The sequence below is a fragment of the Stegodyphus dumicola genome, chromosome 10, assembly GCF_044657685.1.
Source record: "Stegodyphus dumicola isolate Sdum_Otavi_A_Nest chromosome 10, ASM4465768v1".
NCBI classification, from domain to species: domain Eukaryota; kingdom Metazoa; phylum Arthropoda; class Arachnida; order Araneae; family Eresidae; genus Stegodyphus; species Stegodyphus dumicola.
Window position 1 is genome coordinate 19,136,623 of NC_140777.1, and position 18,241 is coordinate 19,154,863.

At 30.9% G+C, this 18,241-nt stretch overlaps 1 protein-coding gene across 4 annotated transcripts in view; it reads left to right on the plus strand.

The window, feature by feature from the left end:
- Positions 1-16,856, plus strand: part of LOC118200016 (LIM and SH3 domain protein F42H10.3-like) — an 87,509-nt gene extending 70,653 nt beyond the window's left edge. For 3 of the 4 annotated variants that reach the window (XM_085824695.1, XM_085824697.1, XM_085824694.1), the window contains 3 exons: positions 7,176-7,301; positions 8,462-8,499; positions 15,520-16,856. In XM_085824695.1, coding sequence (XP_085680821.1) covers positions 7,176-7,301; positions 8,462-8,499; positions 15,520-15,696 — 341 coding nt within the window. In that variant the 3' untranslated portion in view covers positions 15,697-16,856. The remainder of the gene's footprint in view (positions 1-7,175; positions 7,302-8,461; positions 8,500-15,519) is intronic. The other variant, XM_085824696.1, reaches the window with a different exon arrangement.
- Positions 16,857-18,241: the final 1,385 nt, after the last annotated feature.

Below are 18,241 nucleotides of genomic sequence, written 5' to 3' on the forward strand. Positions count from 1 at the left end.
GAAAACCCTAGCTGTGGCTCTGTCTGCATTCATCTCTTAATATGGTTGTGCATATTTTAAGTCATTGGATTTTCAATCTTCTACTGTATAAAATTATACAGTCATAAGTCGTTAATTCGGACACCCATAATCCGGAATGATCTATAATCCGGACCTCAAAGCTACAAAGTTTCTGCGCATGCGTCACATTGACGCATGCATGCAAGACCTTTACGGCTGCAAATATGCATGTGCGTATGCGCATAAAACATTTATGCATGCGCGTTTAATGTATAACAGATGGTATAAGCTAAGCTAAAATTATCTAATTCAGATAATGTTGCAGATTGCGTTGTTCCTTAATCTTCGAATTGGATCTGGCTTATTACTTTTTGCAGACTGTTAGAGCAATTTTATAAAAGCAAGCTTGAACTTTCGATTATGTCAAATAGAAATTCCGATGTATATTTACTAATAATACGTAAAGGATCTACAAAGCAAAAATATGTTTCGAAGTCCATTAAACAAAAAGTGGAATTGCTGCAAAAAATGGATAAAGGCATATCCTTTGTTTCTCTCACCATTCTGAAATCTGTTTATCAATTTCACGCTGCTCTGCGGCGGCGAAGGAGGGGGAACGTCACGTCGCGCAATGAATTGGAAGTCGATCTGTCAGCACTATCCTTATCCTCAGGGCAGATTTTTTATTTTATTTGGCTTATGATTCCTTGCTAAATGTAGTATTTCATCTCGATGTACTCTGTCTTTGATATGATTTAAATCAAATTCCTCATCATTATAATTCGCTTCCGATAGTGAAGAAAGTGACACAGAGGTTATTGAAAACGAAAAAATTTCGATTGACAAATTAGTCGGTATTCTCGACACAGCAATTATAGGACTTGAACAGCGGAACTTTGTAACTGAACAAGAAATTATGTCTGTTTATAGAATTAAATTCACATAAAACGAAGCAACTTACATTGAAAGAAATGTTTAATAAAGTAAACAAATAAATATTAAGCTTTTTTTGTGTGTGTGTAAATTTTGATACCCTTTAGATCATAATTGTTCTTTATTTCATAAATTACGTTTTCATATTTTTAATTTTATAATTTCTGCATGAAATCTTATCAGATTTAAACTGATCATCTATAATCCGGAAAAATCGATAATCCGGAATCGCGCGAAGTCCCGACGAGTCCAGATTAACGACTTTTGACTGTATCTGTTGTTTGCCATTAATATGTGATTAAAAGAAAGGACATAAATGATTTGCCTCCAGAAGTGAACTGAATGGCAGGGTCTTTTGAATTCGTAGTTGATATAACATTAAGTAAATCCTCTTTTTGCCATCAAAAAGAGCAAAAATATCATCAGTATAGATTCTAAATATGAAGTTTAATTTTTTGAGTACTTCAAGCAGAGTAGTTTGACAGAGAGGATTCCCATGTCTAAAATTTCAAGTCGATGATAATTATCATTTTGGGACATAGATTAGGTTCGATCAAGAGAAAGTTAAATAAAGTATATCAAATTTAATACTTCAGAAATGAAATTCTTGAAGTGTGGTTTTTAAACACTTTAGAAGAGAGCACCTCTCATCAGTACCTTGGTGAATAAGGCTTTTATATCGAACACAACCGCAGCAAAATTATCTGGCGAACTATTTTAATTTTTCGACAAACTGAAAAACTGAAAATTTTATTGGATACTAAAGGAGAAAATGTTATATTAAAAAAAATGTGCTTTGTGTTTTCACTAACTTTTTAAGTTGTAATATAATAAGACTTTTGTGAACTTCAGGAAAGATCAGTAAGCAGAAGATAGCCTTGTGTTGTCCATCAAGTTTTTTACAAAAGTTATAATATAATGAAAGTTTTGTGAATTCCAAGAAAAATCACTTAGCAGAAGATATCTGTAATTGAATTCATAGAGTATATGAAGATTTTTCTGTGTTTTTTATTTTTGAAAGATTCACTATTTATTGCTATTATTATATCAAAGAGGCCGTATTTATAACTACAATATAAAGTCCAAATTCTGGACTCGTTGGGATTTCGGTGATTCCGGATTTGGGATTTTTCCGGATAATAGATCATCAGTTTAAATCTATTAAATTGGCATGTAGAAATTATAGTTATTTTAAGTTGCTTCGTTTTTTCTGCTAATATTTTCTCTTTAATTTTGTGGACAGACATAATCTCTTGTTTAGTTATAATGTTGAAGTCCTGTATCTGCTGTTTCTCAAATTCGGACTAACTTGTCAATCGAAATTTTCTTGTTTTCAGTAACTTCTCTGTCACTTTCTTCACTATCGGTAGTGCTATTTTCTGGATCTAGAACCATACTAGGGATTTCGCCATTCATTAATTGATTGATGATTGAGAAGCATTGTCATCACAATGAAAAACTTCTTTTATATCATCTTCATTTATTACCGCTTCTCCACATTTCTTTACAAAATCCGTTAATTGGAAAATTTCACCTTTGTTTTGCGATATCCGAAAATCTTTAAAATTAGTGGCTATCATCATCAAATTTAGCTATCCTTCACTATACATATTTGGCTATGCATCATGAGCTTGGCGATTAATTTCAAGTTGTTCCATTAAATTTCGTCTTGCTTCTATCGTGCACTGAGACAATTAAGCCTGAATTGTATTAGTTTAGTTATTTATTATGCTTATGTCTATTTCTTGCACATGCTTAAGGGTTATCAGAGTTCTGAATAAATAAATTCCCACATATACTTAAGCCTTATCGAGGGCTGGCGCTAGATATCTTACCGTCTGATACAGTCTCTATTCTTAACCCGGCGGAAGTCGCACCAAGAAAAGTTACTAGAGTGGGCGCGTGGGGTATCACATACCCCAATATTTAAAATATGATAAAACAGTTTTATTTAGTTTTAAAGCTGTTTTTCTTGTTCTCGTGTATTATAAATACGTGAATAATAATTGGGTTTCAAAAAATTAATTTCCAAAATAATCCTAGAGTTAAAATTAAGATAAATGAAAATAATAAAAAAATAAACATCATGCCTCTAAGTTTCATTGCATCTCTAATACAGAATGCTTATTTTATTTCTTCACACTTTGAACGAAATACATTCATGTGTTCTTGGCACAGAATGTTTTCACATTTTAAACATTGCATTCACGTTCTTCTGTACTTGGCACGAGAGAAAAAAATTTATCACGTCTTTCATACTTAGTTATTTCGAATTTCATATATTCATTTTAATTCTTCTTCGAAACTTCTGCTTTTGTTTTGCTTGAAGTACGTCAGTTTCTTGGTAAAGTATTAATCTCTGATCTTTGTCCAATACCTTTTTTCATTAATTGTAATGCCTTCAAAAACAGACTTCTGTTTCTGGTTAGTGGATTAGCAGTTGAATGTAATATAATTCAAGCATTTATTACAGCAACATTCAGTGCAGGAAAGAAAATTACCATTGGCCACCTCCTTGTTATTCTGGCAATTGAATAACATAGAATAATAAAAACATAGAATTCCTGACATTTTATTTTCTCCAATAGTATCATCTATAGTATGATCGTTATATAATGTTGAAAGCATAAGAACAGTTTTTCCTTTTTTAGGAAAATCAGGAATTGATGTTTTATCTTTTTCGAAACCAAAACAGTGTAGAAAATATTCCAAGTTTCATCTTCAGCTTCCAAAATGCAATCTTCATCACTTTCAAATATTTCTAATAAATCTCACAGGCATTCCATCTCCAATTCATAGGGAGTCATTCTTTTTACCGTAATGCAGTTAGAAATTTTTAAGAATTTAATGTCACGTACTTTAAAATCACTTGCGAGTAGAAATATTTACTGTTACACTCTAGGAATAAATTTCTGAACTAAATATTCAGTCAGAAAAACACTTACGCGGACAGGCACGTGGGTTGTGTCATATCCCAGTTCCAACAAAATACCGATAAATCGTTTTCTGAAGCACACAGGCAGAGAAAAAGCAGCTCTGAAAGTTAACCACAACTTGAAGCTCAGCTACTGAAAGCAGTACAGAATTTCAGTTTCACTAGTTAGGAATATTCTACTGTTATGTAGGTTTGGGGTATGATACACCCCACGTGCTTTCCAGCGGTTTAATTCAAATAGCCCTAAATGTAATCTGTAGGTCTATGATTATCATCAACAAAATGTATTTTTAGCATATCTAAAGAAATTTTTGGTAAATTTTTCCTCGTCAACATTTTTACCGAATTTAACTTAAATCTGTAATCACTACCAATCATAATGTCAAAATAAAAGGTTACCATACTCCTTTATTATTTAATTACTAACATAAAAAAAATTGTTTAGGCATCGCTACATGAGTCATTACTCAAGTTGATAAACATGTGGTGATGGAAGGAAAGTATAATTAAGTAATGATTCGCCATGTTGTCATTAGATCAACAATGTATCTATGTGGAATGTTTCGGTTCAAGATGTATTCCAAGCAGATACACAGCAACAGAGCCAAATTATTGATTGTATAAATTTATGCTAAAATGATTGTTTCTTCAATAACAAGGTATTTTATTTAGTGTCGAAGTGAAATTTAGAATCGGGACTCTCCAGATGTTTTATTATGCGCAGAGGGGGGGATCAGATGTGCATGCGTAAAGACTACAAGAAAAACTTTGTTGGTGGTTTCGAGTTCCGGATTTTATATCATTCCAGGTACTGGACTTTCGGACTTTGTGCTGTATCATATTGTTGAAAAACCGGTTTTCGAATTCAATATTTCCAAAAAACCGGTTTTAACTAGTTTTTGAATTTTTGTCAAAAAAATAGGAAAAAACATTTTATTTAATTTATATAAAATAACAAAAAACGAAATCAATATCAAAGTCAAAATATATTTTTAAAAATAAGGATTACGTATACATATTGCTTACACAAAATAACGAAAACTCAAAAAAAAAAATTCACATAATATTTATATTATTTTCACTAATTTTAATTTCTCCCTGAATGGTGGTTAAGTCTCATTCTTATTTTGAACGCAATATTGCCTGAAATTGAAAATACTCATTTACTAGCTATTGGGCTTGGTTTTATAGTTTTCAGGGTATCAAATAAAAAATCCAAGTTTTTTTGTTCTTTTATTCATTGCCTCAAATAATGAAAATTCAGCTTTCAGTGTCATTGGATTTAAAAGTTTTTCTTCAGGGTCTTCAAGAAACGTATGAATTGATTTTTTCCATGGCTTCTTTTAAAAAGCATTACTGTGATGAGTAGTTTTTTCGATTTGCTCATCAGAATCGGTTTCCACATAAGAATTTGGAAATATTCTAGACAATATCTTTTCAGGTAACTTAATAATTTCGGTTTTTGAAACTAAAGAAAGTACTTTTCTTTATTAAGTAGTAAAGAAAGTATTTCTTTGCTGAAATAGAAAAGTTTTGTGGATTTTGCAAATACAGCAAAAGATTTGCTAATTCTACTTATCTTTTTTCTTGAATTCTTTCTTCTAAAGCATATAGTAATTTCAAACTTATTTCAGTGTTTATATTTTTTAGTTCATTTAACAGAAATTCAAATATACCTTCACTTGTTAGTAAATTGGCATCCCATCCCCCTAAGCCTTCAGCTGCTAGATGAATCCAAGACATATGAAGTTCTAAAAGTTTTCCACATGTAAGAAGAACCAGTATCATTCAGTGCTAAAACAACACATTCTTTTACTGGCAGAAATCCCCTATCATGTCATCCATATTATTCCGCCTTGTTTTGCAGTCAAGAATTAAATTTAATTCCTCTCCTTTTTCTTTTTTAATATAATTTTGAAGAATGGAAGAATGGTGTTCCTTACTGGAGATTTTCTAAAGAACTTACAAATTTTTCTAATTTGTGAAACTGGTTTCTAACTGTCAGACGAAATAGGAATATAATGGTTTCAGTTACAAACATAATAAAGAGATTCTTCATAATCGTTATATTTGTATTCATCTTCATCTTCCGATTCCTCACTTCAAACATTTATTTCGGCTTCAGCCATTTCTCTATGTGTATATAACACATTAGTAACTGTTAAGTGAATAGTATAGTTGATTAATTATAGATGATAAGTTGCCAAATTTTTTCATAACAGCAGTACCATAATTTGTTACTGCAACTCTATCAGTTTCTAAATTAAATTTGAAATTTTGCTGCCAGTGTCATAGAATGAATAGCAAATCAAATAAGTTTAAAATTAATTTTTACATAATAATTTCTATTCTTTAAACCGGTTTTTGAATGTGACAAAATTACTTTAAAAATCGGGTTTGAAAAACCCGTCAAACCCTAACTCAAATGTTTAGTTTGCTCTAAAATCCTGACTAAGTAAATCATACACTGCTTTCTTTTTAAATCTGCGAAATTCTAATATTTTTTTTAAATATATATCCTTGCAAATTTACAATAGCTACATTGTCTCTCAAGGAAAATTTGTATAAATGTCTTTTAACCCCTTCATTCTTGCTCCCGTAAAAATATATTTCTTGTGCGCTTGATATTTTTGGGCTGGAATGTTCAAAAGAAATACACCAGAAAAAATTAAAAACAAATCATGTCTTATACCCAGAAATTTTTTTATTTCTTATTTCATATATTTTCTTGATTTCAAGCTAAAAAAATTAAAAAAATTAAAAATAATACATATACTTATTTTTAAACAATTCTTTTGAATTAAAAAAAAGTAAGAGAGAGCAAGCTAGGAGCTGTGTACTATATACTTGAAAAGTATGTGATTGTTAAGAAGTTTATACATTTATAAAATATTTAATTTTGTATATTATGTAAACAGTATGTTGGCTGTAATTGGATCGCTGTTACACACACCACTTTTGTATTTTTAATTTAATAAAGCATCTTCCAAATTATTTTTATTTATTTTTTTATTATCATCATATGAGAACTTTGGCTTCTTTTAAACATTTCAACGTTTATTTATATTCATGACTATAGTGATAACAATGTTAATTCCTTGAACGAGGAAGGAAAAAGAATCTATGAATTTGTAACACTTTAGAAATGTGCAATGATTATAAGAAGAGATTCACTCTGCACAATTTTTTTTAATTTTAAAGTTTGTTTTTGTTTGTTGTTACTTTTTTGTTTTTATTATTTTTATTTGCGTTTGTTATATTTAAAATTTTAGTTCATTATTTTATTTGTTTCTATGACGATTTTTAGTTCACCAGCCCCCTTCACGCAAAATCGGATCAATTGCTGATTATGATCCTTTGAATGAAAATTACGGTTCTTTGGCCTCTGGTTATCGAAATGTTATGCCACCAGATGCTTCCAATATGTACAGAGGTAGGTTTGCTGAAGTTTCAAGAAATATTTCGAGAAAAATTATGGTAAAAGTATTGCAAAATTTTTTTCCGGTAGGAAAACAAAATTTCTCTAGATTAATAAATGGCACTTTTATTGTAATATTTTGTAATTAGACTTGGATGTATAATAAATATGAAGGGAGGGTGGACCCATGATATTATTTATGAATATTTCTGTATAATTGTTTCCTTATATAAAATGCATACAACTTTAATATGCTATGCAGATTTAATTAAGCAAAGATTATCACACAATAAGAAAAGATTTTTAATTTTAAATTTAATTAGGAAAAGAAAGTAAAAATGGAATGTTATTAGTATTATGCGTTACTAATGTGCTGAATAATACGAGGTACTTCTCCATTGAAAAAGTACTGCACATTTTCTGTAATGTAATAGTGCATTTTGGCTTATTTCTTATCCTATGCCTGCGGCTTCTTACATTCTTCTGGGGCGTTTTTCAAGTGGATCAAGCATTTCAATGAAGAGGATGAAAATTTCAAGAGTAGGACAACTGTTGTCCATCAGTAATGGTTAAAACCATTCAACTCATGAAGTCTTAACTTTAAAGGATTGTTTATGACCACATTTTTGTTATATATAGGTTCTGCATTCACAATAAAGAGTCTGCACGTTCATCAGTCATTGTTCCATGAATTTCTAAACTGTTATTCAGTTGCCAGGTTAAATCATCCTCTTTGCTCATCAGACTTCATCCCCTGCAACTTCTTTTTATTCTCAAACTTCTGCACTCTCTTACTTGAGCGGAACTGAGATGATAAAATGAGCAACTTAGTGTCAGAGGATTTCCAGGGATGTTTTGAATGATGAAAAGGAGAGGGAACAAGTGTATAGCTAGCTACAAATGAAGAGTGTATAGCTACATATCCTTTTGAAGTAAATAAGGTTGATGTACCCTAAGTATTGTAAAATAAAGTTTCTAATGATCTCAGTTCACATATTTTTTTAGGCAGACTATGTAAAGTGTAGTAGACTCCAGATTAGTAAAGATAATACTGAGAACAAAGTGTGAGATTAATTTAAAAAAAAAAAAAAAAAGCAAAGAATAATAAACAATATTATACTGTGTTTTTAAACAGTTTAATCTGCAGAATACGTTTGTTTAGTTATTTAGTTTAGCACAAGAGCCAGTTCCTCCTGTTCCTAAAGCTGTTGGTGTAAGTTTTTATTTCAACTTAGTAACAAATGTTTAATCGGTGGTCAGATTATATAAAAGCAATTATAACACTCTAACATTGTTAGAAATCAACAAATTAAGTTATAAAAGACAGGAGGAGATGTTTCTTTATTTTTTTAAGATCAGTGATGTTGTGAAACTTTTTCTTGACACTCAGTAGCCTGTTATATTTTCCTTCTAAGTAATGAAGAAGGCAACAGTAATATGAAATTATTTGAAATAACATCATTCATCACCACAAAAAATACTCAACCATGCAACAATGAAAGCCAAAAATAATGTTCATGGATGGCATGATTTTTATAAAAATTTGAAGTAACTGCTAGCCAGGACTAGGGTGAAATTGGGGAAACTTATAGAAGGATGCATTTAATGAATTATTGTTAGGGACATGCATGTGCTATTTATTTTATTACTCTTGTGTTTCAGTCGGAGTCAACATGAAAGGCAAAATTAATGGCTGTACTCTTGAGTATTTTACAATTAAGCAGTTTATTTTAACTTTAACGAAGTCTATATACTGCAGATTACAAAACGTTACCTCCCAGATATTCTAACATCATCTGTTTATCATACTTTCCTTTGCCTTTTTGTATTTATTGTAAACAGATTTGTTCTAATGGATGGATTTTGATCATAATTTTTCCATTGTTTCACAGTAAACGAACTTAACTGTACATAGGAATTAGTAAATTGAAAATCTATTGTATTTCATTTACATCCTGTTAAACAGAAATCATCATCATTCTAAAATAAAATGCAACTTCCTGAGTGCCTTTTTGCTTAACTAACTTGTATTTACTTGTGTAATATGCACAAGATCAACTTTTCATAGTTAGCAATAAAACGTAAAATACCTTAAAAAGTTTGTGTTGAGCTTCATGTAGATGTCCATTTGTTAATCAAGATTAATTGATGTCAATATTCAGTGGAATCAAACTTGCATTATATACGTTGTGTTATACAATGTTACAACTGTATTCAAGCATGCTCCCATAGCAGGACATATTTAAATTTGGCTAACTGATCTTTAAGTAAGCTGTGAATCCATTTCATTCAGGCCTGGGTTTGTCTTTCAAATTAAAGTCTTTATTTTTTAAAACTCTGAATCGATGAAATGTTAACATTTTTTGTTTGCTACATTTACATTTTGTGTGGTTTCATTTATTTAAATGAATTAGCTGTGATTTTTAGCACATTAGATGCTGATCATGCCTTGGAGCTTGATGTGGCAATATCATATAATAGCCAGTTACATGCCAGTATGTCATGAGATAAATCTTTCCACATTGTTTTCATATTAGTTGGCTTCTGATGAAGTTTTAATTACCTATCCTGGCAATGAATGTAATAAAGCAACAAATTGGACAAAACCTTGTGTGATCTTTGGTTGCTTCTGTTTAAATTGCAATAATAATAGTTTTGTAATTCAAATCGTAGTCGGGTTTAAACCTTGTTTATATGCAAATAACCAAAATGATGTTATCTTTATGATCCATCTTGCTGAATCTCATAGGATTGATCAATTTTGAACCTTATTTTTTCTGTAATTTTTTATCTGACATAAAATTAAGAGCTAATATACATAATGTATAAAATAATATAGTTATTTTGTTTTATTTAATTACTTAAAGTAGGAATATCATTGTGGAATCCCCAAATTGTACTTCATAGAATATTAGTGTTCTGGGAATGAATTCAGAAAAGTTGGTGTAAGATATTTTGATAATATATTTATAAACCATTCAGCTTTAAAATAACGTAATTTAAGCAGTATTCAGACAGAAAAAGTTCAAAACAAATTCAGGAAGTTATGCTTTGTGTTTGAAAAGCTAATAAAATCATAATAATAATAATACATTTAAGTTTTTGTAAGATTCAATGTATTTTTTATGAGAACCAAATCAGCATCATCATTTCAAAGAGATGAAATTTCAGTTGCTGATGAAGATGGTGTAATTCTCAAGCAACAACAATCATATAGCTGAGAATTGGAGATTATTATATTTTTAATTTAATACAAATTTAATTTTTTTAGAAAACTTATGAAACTAAATGAAGTTTCTGTTATGGTTTGAATAAAATATTACCATTATAAAGTTAGCACTTAGAAAACCAGTATATCTCTGTAGAAGTTAGTGTCTAATTTTTAGCTAAGTTTATTTTGCTATCAGAACTGTTGTCTGGGTTTTTATTTTCAGTTTAAAATTCTTATTCCATGGTAATTAATTTGCTTATAAAAGCAGTTGTATAATATATAAATTTCTTTCAGTACTTTCTTAATGCTTTAAAATTATCACATTCAAAATGTGCTTTAAGAAGTAAGTTTAAGAAGTGCTTTCTTTTTTAAAGAAAGTGAAACACCAAAAGGAAAAAGGGGGAGATAAAAAATAATTAAATAAATGGTAAAAATGTGATAATTTAAATAAAATTAATTTGTACTTATAAAAAATAAACACTTAACTATTTAATTTTTTTCCCATTTAGCACAAGAGCCAGTTCCTCCTGTTCCTAAAGCTGTTGGTGTAAGTTTTTATTTCAACTTAGTAACAAATGTTTAATTTATTATTTACTGTGAAAATCGACTATTACTGGTCATATGCATATCAGAAATCTGAAAATAAGGCTGGTGATCTGTAAAAATAAAGAAGTTACTGCAGTAAATTAAAAAACTTTTTTTTTTATGTAAGGTAATTAATTATAGGTGGCATGCAAAATCCATGAAATGACTGGTAAAAAATCTGTTAAAGAAATTTATAAAATCTTAATCTATGTAAAGTAAATATGCTTCAAAATTGCACTCATTACATGGGACTTTAAATTCAGCTGATATATATGGTCTTACAAAATGCCTATGTGTCTTTTTGACAAAACTCTGGAATGATAACATGCATTTACCATTATTTGCTTTGAATTTAAAGCATGTTTTGTGCCATTTTTTTTTTTATTTTCAAATACACATACATATACTGCTCATTCTTAAAGGCCGGTAAGTGTTGCACTCTGTACTTGAAAATTCTGGGAAGCAAAGTCAAAACTTTGGTTTTCCTATAACTACAGTCCCAAACAAAAGATTTAATAACAACTAAATGAAGCAAAATATCAGTGAACATTAACTGTCAAAGCATACTCCTACATTTTAGATATGAAATGATGACTTTCTAACAAAATAAAATACATGAAATTATGAAACACGGAATGATCCATGAATTTGCACAACCTAATATTACTTGAATTAGGAACAATGATTTTGCTTCTTCTGTTCTACACGATTTCTTTAGTACGTGCATTCAGAAGATACACATCTTAATTTTAAGAAATCAGTCTTCCCAAAATTCATCAGATTTTTTTCCAGATGCTTGAGTTAATGCATATCTTTTACTATAATAAGTAGATATGAAATAGGAAGGAAAGAGGAATGAAAATATGAGGAGCAGTAAAATGTCAGTCACATACTCTTAATAACAAAGTATAATAGTTATTAACTATACTACATAAAACTCAAAATAACTGTACTACATAAAACTCAAAACATAAAAATCAGCCTTATGATAAAAGCGTTTTTATGGGAAAGAAAACAGCTGCCCTTTTACAAAGAATTTTTTGAGTATATGATTCAGAATATTCATGTAAAATACAGCAGTAACAATTTATTCACTGGGCAAAAGTTCTTTATGTGGGAATATGTAATAGAAAACAGTGAGTGTTATTTTGGTTTTTTATTTCAACACCATATCTTTCGTATGAATAGTGGAAGAAATTCCATCCTATGATTTTGGCATCACTAACAGTTTATCTTGAATGTGTCCATTATTCCCAGTATCTGTATCTCTTTGTTATCTGCACCATTTACTACCTTATCTCTGAGCATAATCTTCCTTTAGAACATAAGCTTTATATGAGTTCTGCTGAGCCCAAACTGCAGTAGTTGTACTAGTCTTTTGGTCATATCCTCAGTTAGCCATGAATTGCACTTCGATTCCAAGGGTATTTGTATAGCATTGAGGGACGTTTTTACGAAAATAGTTACAACTGCATTGGCTGTTACCTTACATATTCCAGCTTTGCAATGTGCTCTTGCTGTTTTATTAAAGTTTCTTCTACTTCTTCTTCTTATTATTTTGTAGAGTCAATAGGTTATTTTGAAGCAGGAGACGTGAAAAATGTGCAGTGCCCTCACTGGGACTCGAATCCTGGACCTCTTGAATATGCGTCGAGTGTGCTTCCACGACAGCATGCAGAAAAGGGAGAAAATGCGTTATAATTTTATGAAAGTTTAAATTGCATCACTGTAAGTTATGCTTGCTGTGTTAGGCTGAAGGTTGATAAACATGTCAACAATAACTTAGGAGCTTCTCCCCCCCCCAACTCTCATAAGGATGATCTCATTTGTACTTTCGGTATTATATTGAATTATTTAGAACAAAGAAATCAACTATTTATTTTTGTTGAATTTGTAGTTCATCATCTTAGGAATAGAAATCTCAAGAAAAAAATGTATCATTATATTATTTTTATGAGAACTGTAACATAATTATGCATTATGTGCACATTTTTTCTCATACGAAAATTTTGCGAAAGATTCAAGTTAATCTCTGTTTTGCTTATATTCTTTCCTAGTAGGAAGCACTTCTTACCTATAATCCATATCCAGCACTTATTCTTTATTTTGGCATTGGTTTATAAAATAGAAACTTGTTTTCAGACTTTGAATCACACTATGTTTGCCACAGATTAAATTTTAATTTGAAAAATGCAGTTGTTTTTATTTAAAGGAAAGGTATTTTTTCTCATTCTTTGTTAGCGAAGATTTCTGAGAACAATTTTGAAATTCTTTTTAAGATGGGTGATACACTAAACTAAAAATTGAACTAACTGAAAGGAACTAAAAGTTGAAATGCTTTGGACATACGAATATCATCGTTTTTTATTTCTTACCTCCTTTTAACAATTCATGGGTGGTATTTAAACTAAACATATCAGATACAGAGTGAGTTTAATACAGATTTTTTAAAATATGGTGTATTGGACTCTTTAAACTATTACTTTCACTTTCATGATACCACTCATATTTTTCATTAAAATAGTTGTGCAAATAACTTATACTATACCTATTAAGTGGAACTTTTTCTGGTTGCTTTGCTAAAGTGTTAAAGTCTGTCAAGTGAAATTTTTCACAAAGGTTAAATCATTTTTAACAATTATTTTTTATAACATTTATTTTTTATATATAAAATGTATTCATTGTAAACTGATAATGGTTCTTTTTCAGTAATTTTTGTCTGCATTCAATGAGTACATGAACAGATTGTAAATCTGAGTTTTTCCTTTTCATTATTTACACTCATGTCCATAAATTAAGGATAATTCGGAGTCACGCAGAAATCGAACTCAATCACGGAAATCGAACTAAAATAAATATATCACCTGTAAAATCACTACACACATCTTCAAGAATCATATGCAAATTTCAGGAAGTACCCAGATGACACCGATGGTACGTCACAATGACGAGAGTGTAAGAGAGTGATATATAAGGAATACAGGCAAAGAAGTAAAATTGTTCGCAGGCGCTTTATAAGCATTTCAGTGCAATAACCAAATAGTTATGACACAAAGGGTGCATTTGGATGATTTTTTACGTGGTAGAATTATCGGCCGTCTGGAATGTGGGCTTACCCAACTGGAAGTATCAGACTTGGAATTGCACAGAGTGTCATCTCCAGGCTTTGGTAACGATTCCAAGATGATGGTAATGTGAGTAGACGTTAAAGCACAGGTCGCCCCAGAGTTACAACGCCGAGTGAGGACCGGTATTTGGCAGTTACTGCCAAAAGAAACAGGCGGAGCTTAGCCTCAGACATGTCTCGTCAGCTCTCTTCAGCCACTGGTATGGCAATTTCAAGGCAGACCGTGTACAGACGCTTAGGGCAGATTGGTCTGTATGCTCGTAGACCTGTCAGATGCGTTACACTTGCTGCAACTCACTGTCACCTGTGGTTAGCCTGGAGTAGAGAGCATGCATTGTGGACACCGCGACAGTGGGCTTGTGTGATGCTTTCCGACGAGTCCAGGTTTAGCTTGCAGTCTGATTCTCACCGGACTTTGAAAGAAAACATCATTGAACCGGACCAAGAAACCATCATTGAACAACACCGTTATGGTGGTGCAGGAGTGCTCGTTTGGGGTGGAATTATTCTGGGTTCCAGAACTGACCTGCATGTTCAAATTGGAACCATGACAAGCCAAATCTATCAGGACGTCATTCTGGAACAACATGTACGTTTATTTCGGGGTGACATGACCGCACAATTTGTGTTTATGGACGACAATGCCTGTCCTCACCGTGCAAACATCGTAAGCGAATGCCTTCAATCGGAGGATATCACCCGTATGGACTAGCCAGCATTCTCACCTGACTTCAATCCAGTAGAGCACGTGTGGGACATGCTTGGCCGACAAGTTGCAGCCCGTCAACCACCTCCTACATGTCTACAGGAACTTCGGAGAGCATTTTTTTTTAGTAGTGTAATATCCCCCAAGATCAGATTGATAATTTGATACTCAGCATGCCTAGGCATTGTACAGACTGTATTGCATCGTCTGGGAGACATACAATGTATTAACAATCATACCAACCATGTAATATTGTTTTTTTTTTTTTGTAAATAGGTATTTTTTGTAATTTGCTCCAGGGAGAAAAAATCGCTATTTTTTTTAATAATATCAAACATGTGGCATCTTTTTTTGCTCTTTACCTTTTGTTTAATAAATAAGCTTTACAAATAAGTCAAATTTGTTTTGCTTCTAACTCTTCCTTTGCCTGATTTTGCATTATCCTTAATTTATGAACATGAGTGTAGTTACCTCAGGGCATTATATAAAATACTGCACATGATCTACTGTTATGTTGTACATACTCATTTCTGTATATGTGGCTGTATGAAAATATTTTTTTAATTCTAGTGAAAGTATTTAAATTAAGTAAATTTATTTACAGCGTACCTTTCGAGCCATGTATGATTATGTTGCTCAAGATTCAGATGAAGTGAGCTTCATTGATGGTGACACCATTATCAACTGTAATCCTATTGATGATGGCTGGATGACAGGAACCGTGCAACGAACCGGACAAAGTGGAATGCTGCCTGCCAATTATGTCGTCGAATTAAATTGATGACAAATATTGTGCTTTATATTTTACTTGTGAAAGGTTTTGAAACATTTGAGGACAATGCTTAGAACTAAAAACATTTGGCTCACAGATGCTCAATGAGGGGGGGGGAAAAAAGTTGCTTGAGAGAAAGTAAATTTGTCTCTTTTTTTATAGTAGAATTCAACAGTACTGTAAAGAATCTCTGTAACACTCAAGTAGTTAAAACACAGGAATCTCAGATTTTGTATTGAAGACACAATGTGTTGTAAATTAATGACTTATAGATGATAATATGTATATTTTCATTTTTGAATTTCAAATGGTGCATGGGTTATTACCTTCTAATGCATTATTGATATGCAAAGCATGATGCATAAATAAGTATAAAAATATTACAGGTGCTTCTGTAATTAATTCTGTTGATTTAAATTTTTGTAGTTGAAATTTTTGCACTGTGGTAATTAGTACTTTTAATAACTCATTGAAGTTACGTGCATCCTGTGATGATTGCATTGACGGGTTGATCGCCGATTGTGTGTCTTGAAGTACATTTGAAGTTATACTTAATATCGTTCATTGTTCAGCTGGCCAAAAGCATTCTTATATTTATATGCTTAGATAATATTTTTCTGTTTCCTTTCTGTTTTTGTACTATTATGTTTGAGTTTAAATGAGCCAAATTAATAACAATTTCTGAGCTTTTTTTAAAAATGTTTGTAAAGGTTATGCGATTTTTAGGAAGCCATGATTCGGATGGCTTCAGAACTGCCATGTTTGTTTGTTTAAGGCAGGAAAGATATGATTCCTTTTTATATGTGTATAAATATATATAAATATCTTTATATAGTTGTTATAATGAATTCTTTTGTAAGTAATACTTTAATTAAGGCTGGTGTGATTTTAAAAAGGAGAGACATGTCTCAGTAGGGGACACTGCACTGTCAGTAAAATTTTTATGTATACTGCTGTTTTGTGATCCTTAATCTTTTTACTTATGCATTTTGTACTTTATATGATCTGTTTGATCTTGCAATCATTGTTGCTTTATATGAAATGCTTTTAAGCATATTAAGACAAGGTTTTCTTAATATGCTATGGTTTTTATTTCATATAGTGTCTAGTATATTTCTCCTTTGTACTTCAGGCCGTCTCTTCCATCAATAAAAATGTTTTCTGTATCATTCTGACTTCTGTTTAATATACACTATTGTTTAAAAATACAGTTTGTGAAATTAATTTTTATGACCTCTGAAAGAAATTAAAAATCAAAGATTATATCTCTGTCCTGATATTATATTTTACCAGGTTTATTTTTTATTTTCCAGTGTGTTTATTGTCAAATATTTACAAATTCTATGTCTTATCTTGCCATGTTGTGTTTTCACCTTGACTCATAACAAAATTTAAACCTGTTAACACTTTGCAGACAGCTGCCACATATGCCAAAACACCTAAGTTGTCTTTCCCCCCCCCCCTCCCCATGTCCTGGTAGATCACCAAGTCTTCATTTTTTTTTTTATTTTAACTTTTGATAAGTTCAGCTTTTTTTTTTTTTTTTTTTAAGAAATAAATGAAATTTATTGAATGAATGAAACTAAAATTCTACAGATTTCATTCCCTCACCCCTAATGTCTTCAGAATATTTTGCTCATTAAATTTTTTTGATATGAATTTTTCATTTTCATAATACACATATGGAATTTTAAATCAATATTCAGCCACTATTTAATTGATTGGGGAAAAAAAGGGGACATTTCTACATCTCCCATATTACTGGGCCGATTGACGAAATTCAACTTGCATTTTTTATGTCTCAAAATGCACGACTTAAGATATGTATTAGATTCATATATAGCATTGGTACTTTGACACAAATTTGGACTTTTTCTGAAATGGCATGCCAATTTTTGTTTCCGTATTTTGATTCTAGTTCAAATTACGCCAAACTGCAAAGTTTTGTAAAAATCGCATGGGTAGTTTTAAAAAAAAAAATTAGCTCTCAAAGTTTTAGCTCCCCATTGTTAATTGAATTTAAAATATATTTATTAATATCTATTTTTTATTAAACTTGTTTGATTCCTTCTTCCAAAATTCGAAATTTAGGCTTTTACAGTAGATATATTTGTAGGCACACCTGCAAAAAATTAGAGTTTTTATTCAAAATTTTCTAGGACATACATAAATTTACATATTGGCACGTTTTGAAATTTGGCATATTTTGTTATAAGCGATAATAACACCGAATGTGGTTTACACACTTACTTACTTGTTAAAATTATTTGAAAGTATGAACGGTGACTTTTTTTCTGCTTGTGTACAGTGGGGAAAAGTTAATATGCTAAGATTTTTATTTCTTTAATTTGCCAAGTGAATTATTCATGGTGCAAACTGAAAAGTGTCAAGATAAATTTTTAAATCTCTCGCCAAAAATTACAAAATTTAATATCTAGGCATAATTTGAGTCATAGAATTGAAATATGGAAAAAAATGGTATGTTATTTCAGAGAAAGTCTCCATTTTGTGTCAAAATACCCATGTTAGAACAATGCTATACATAAATCTAATA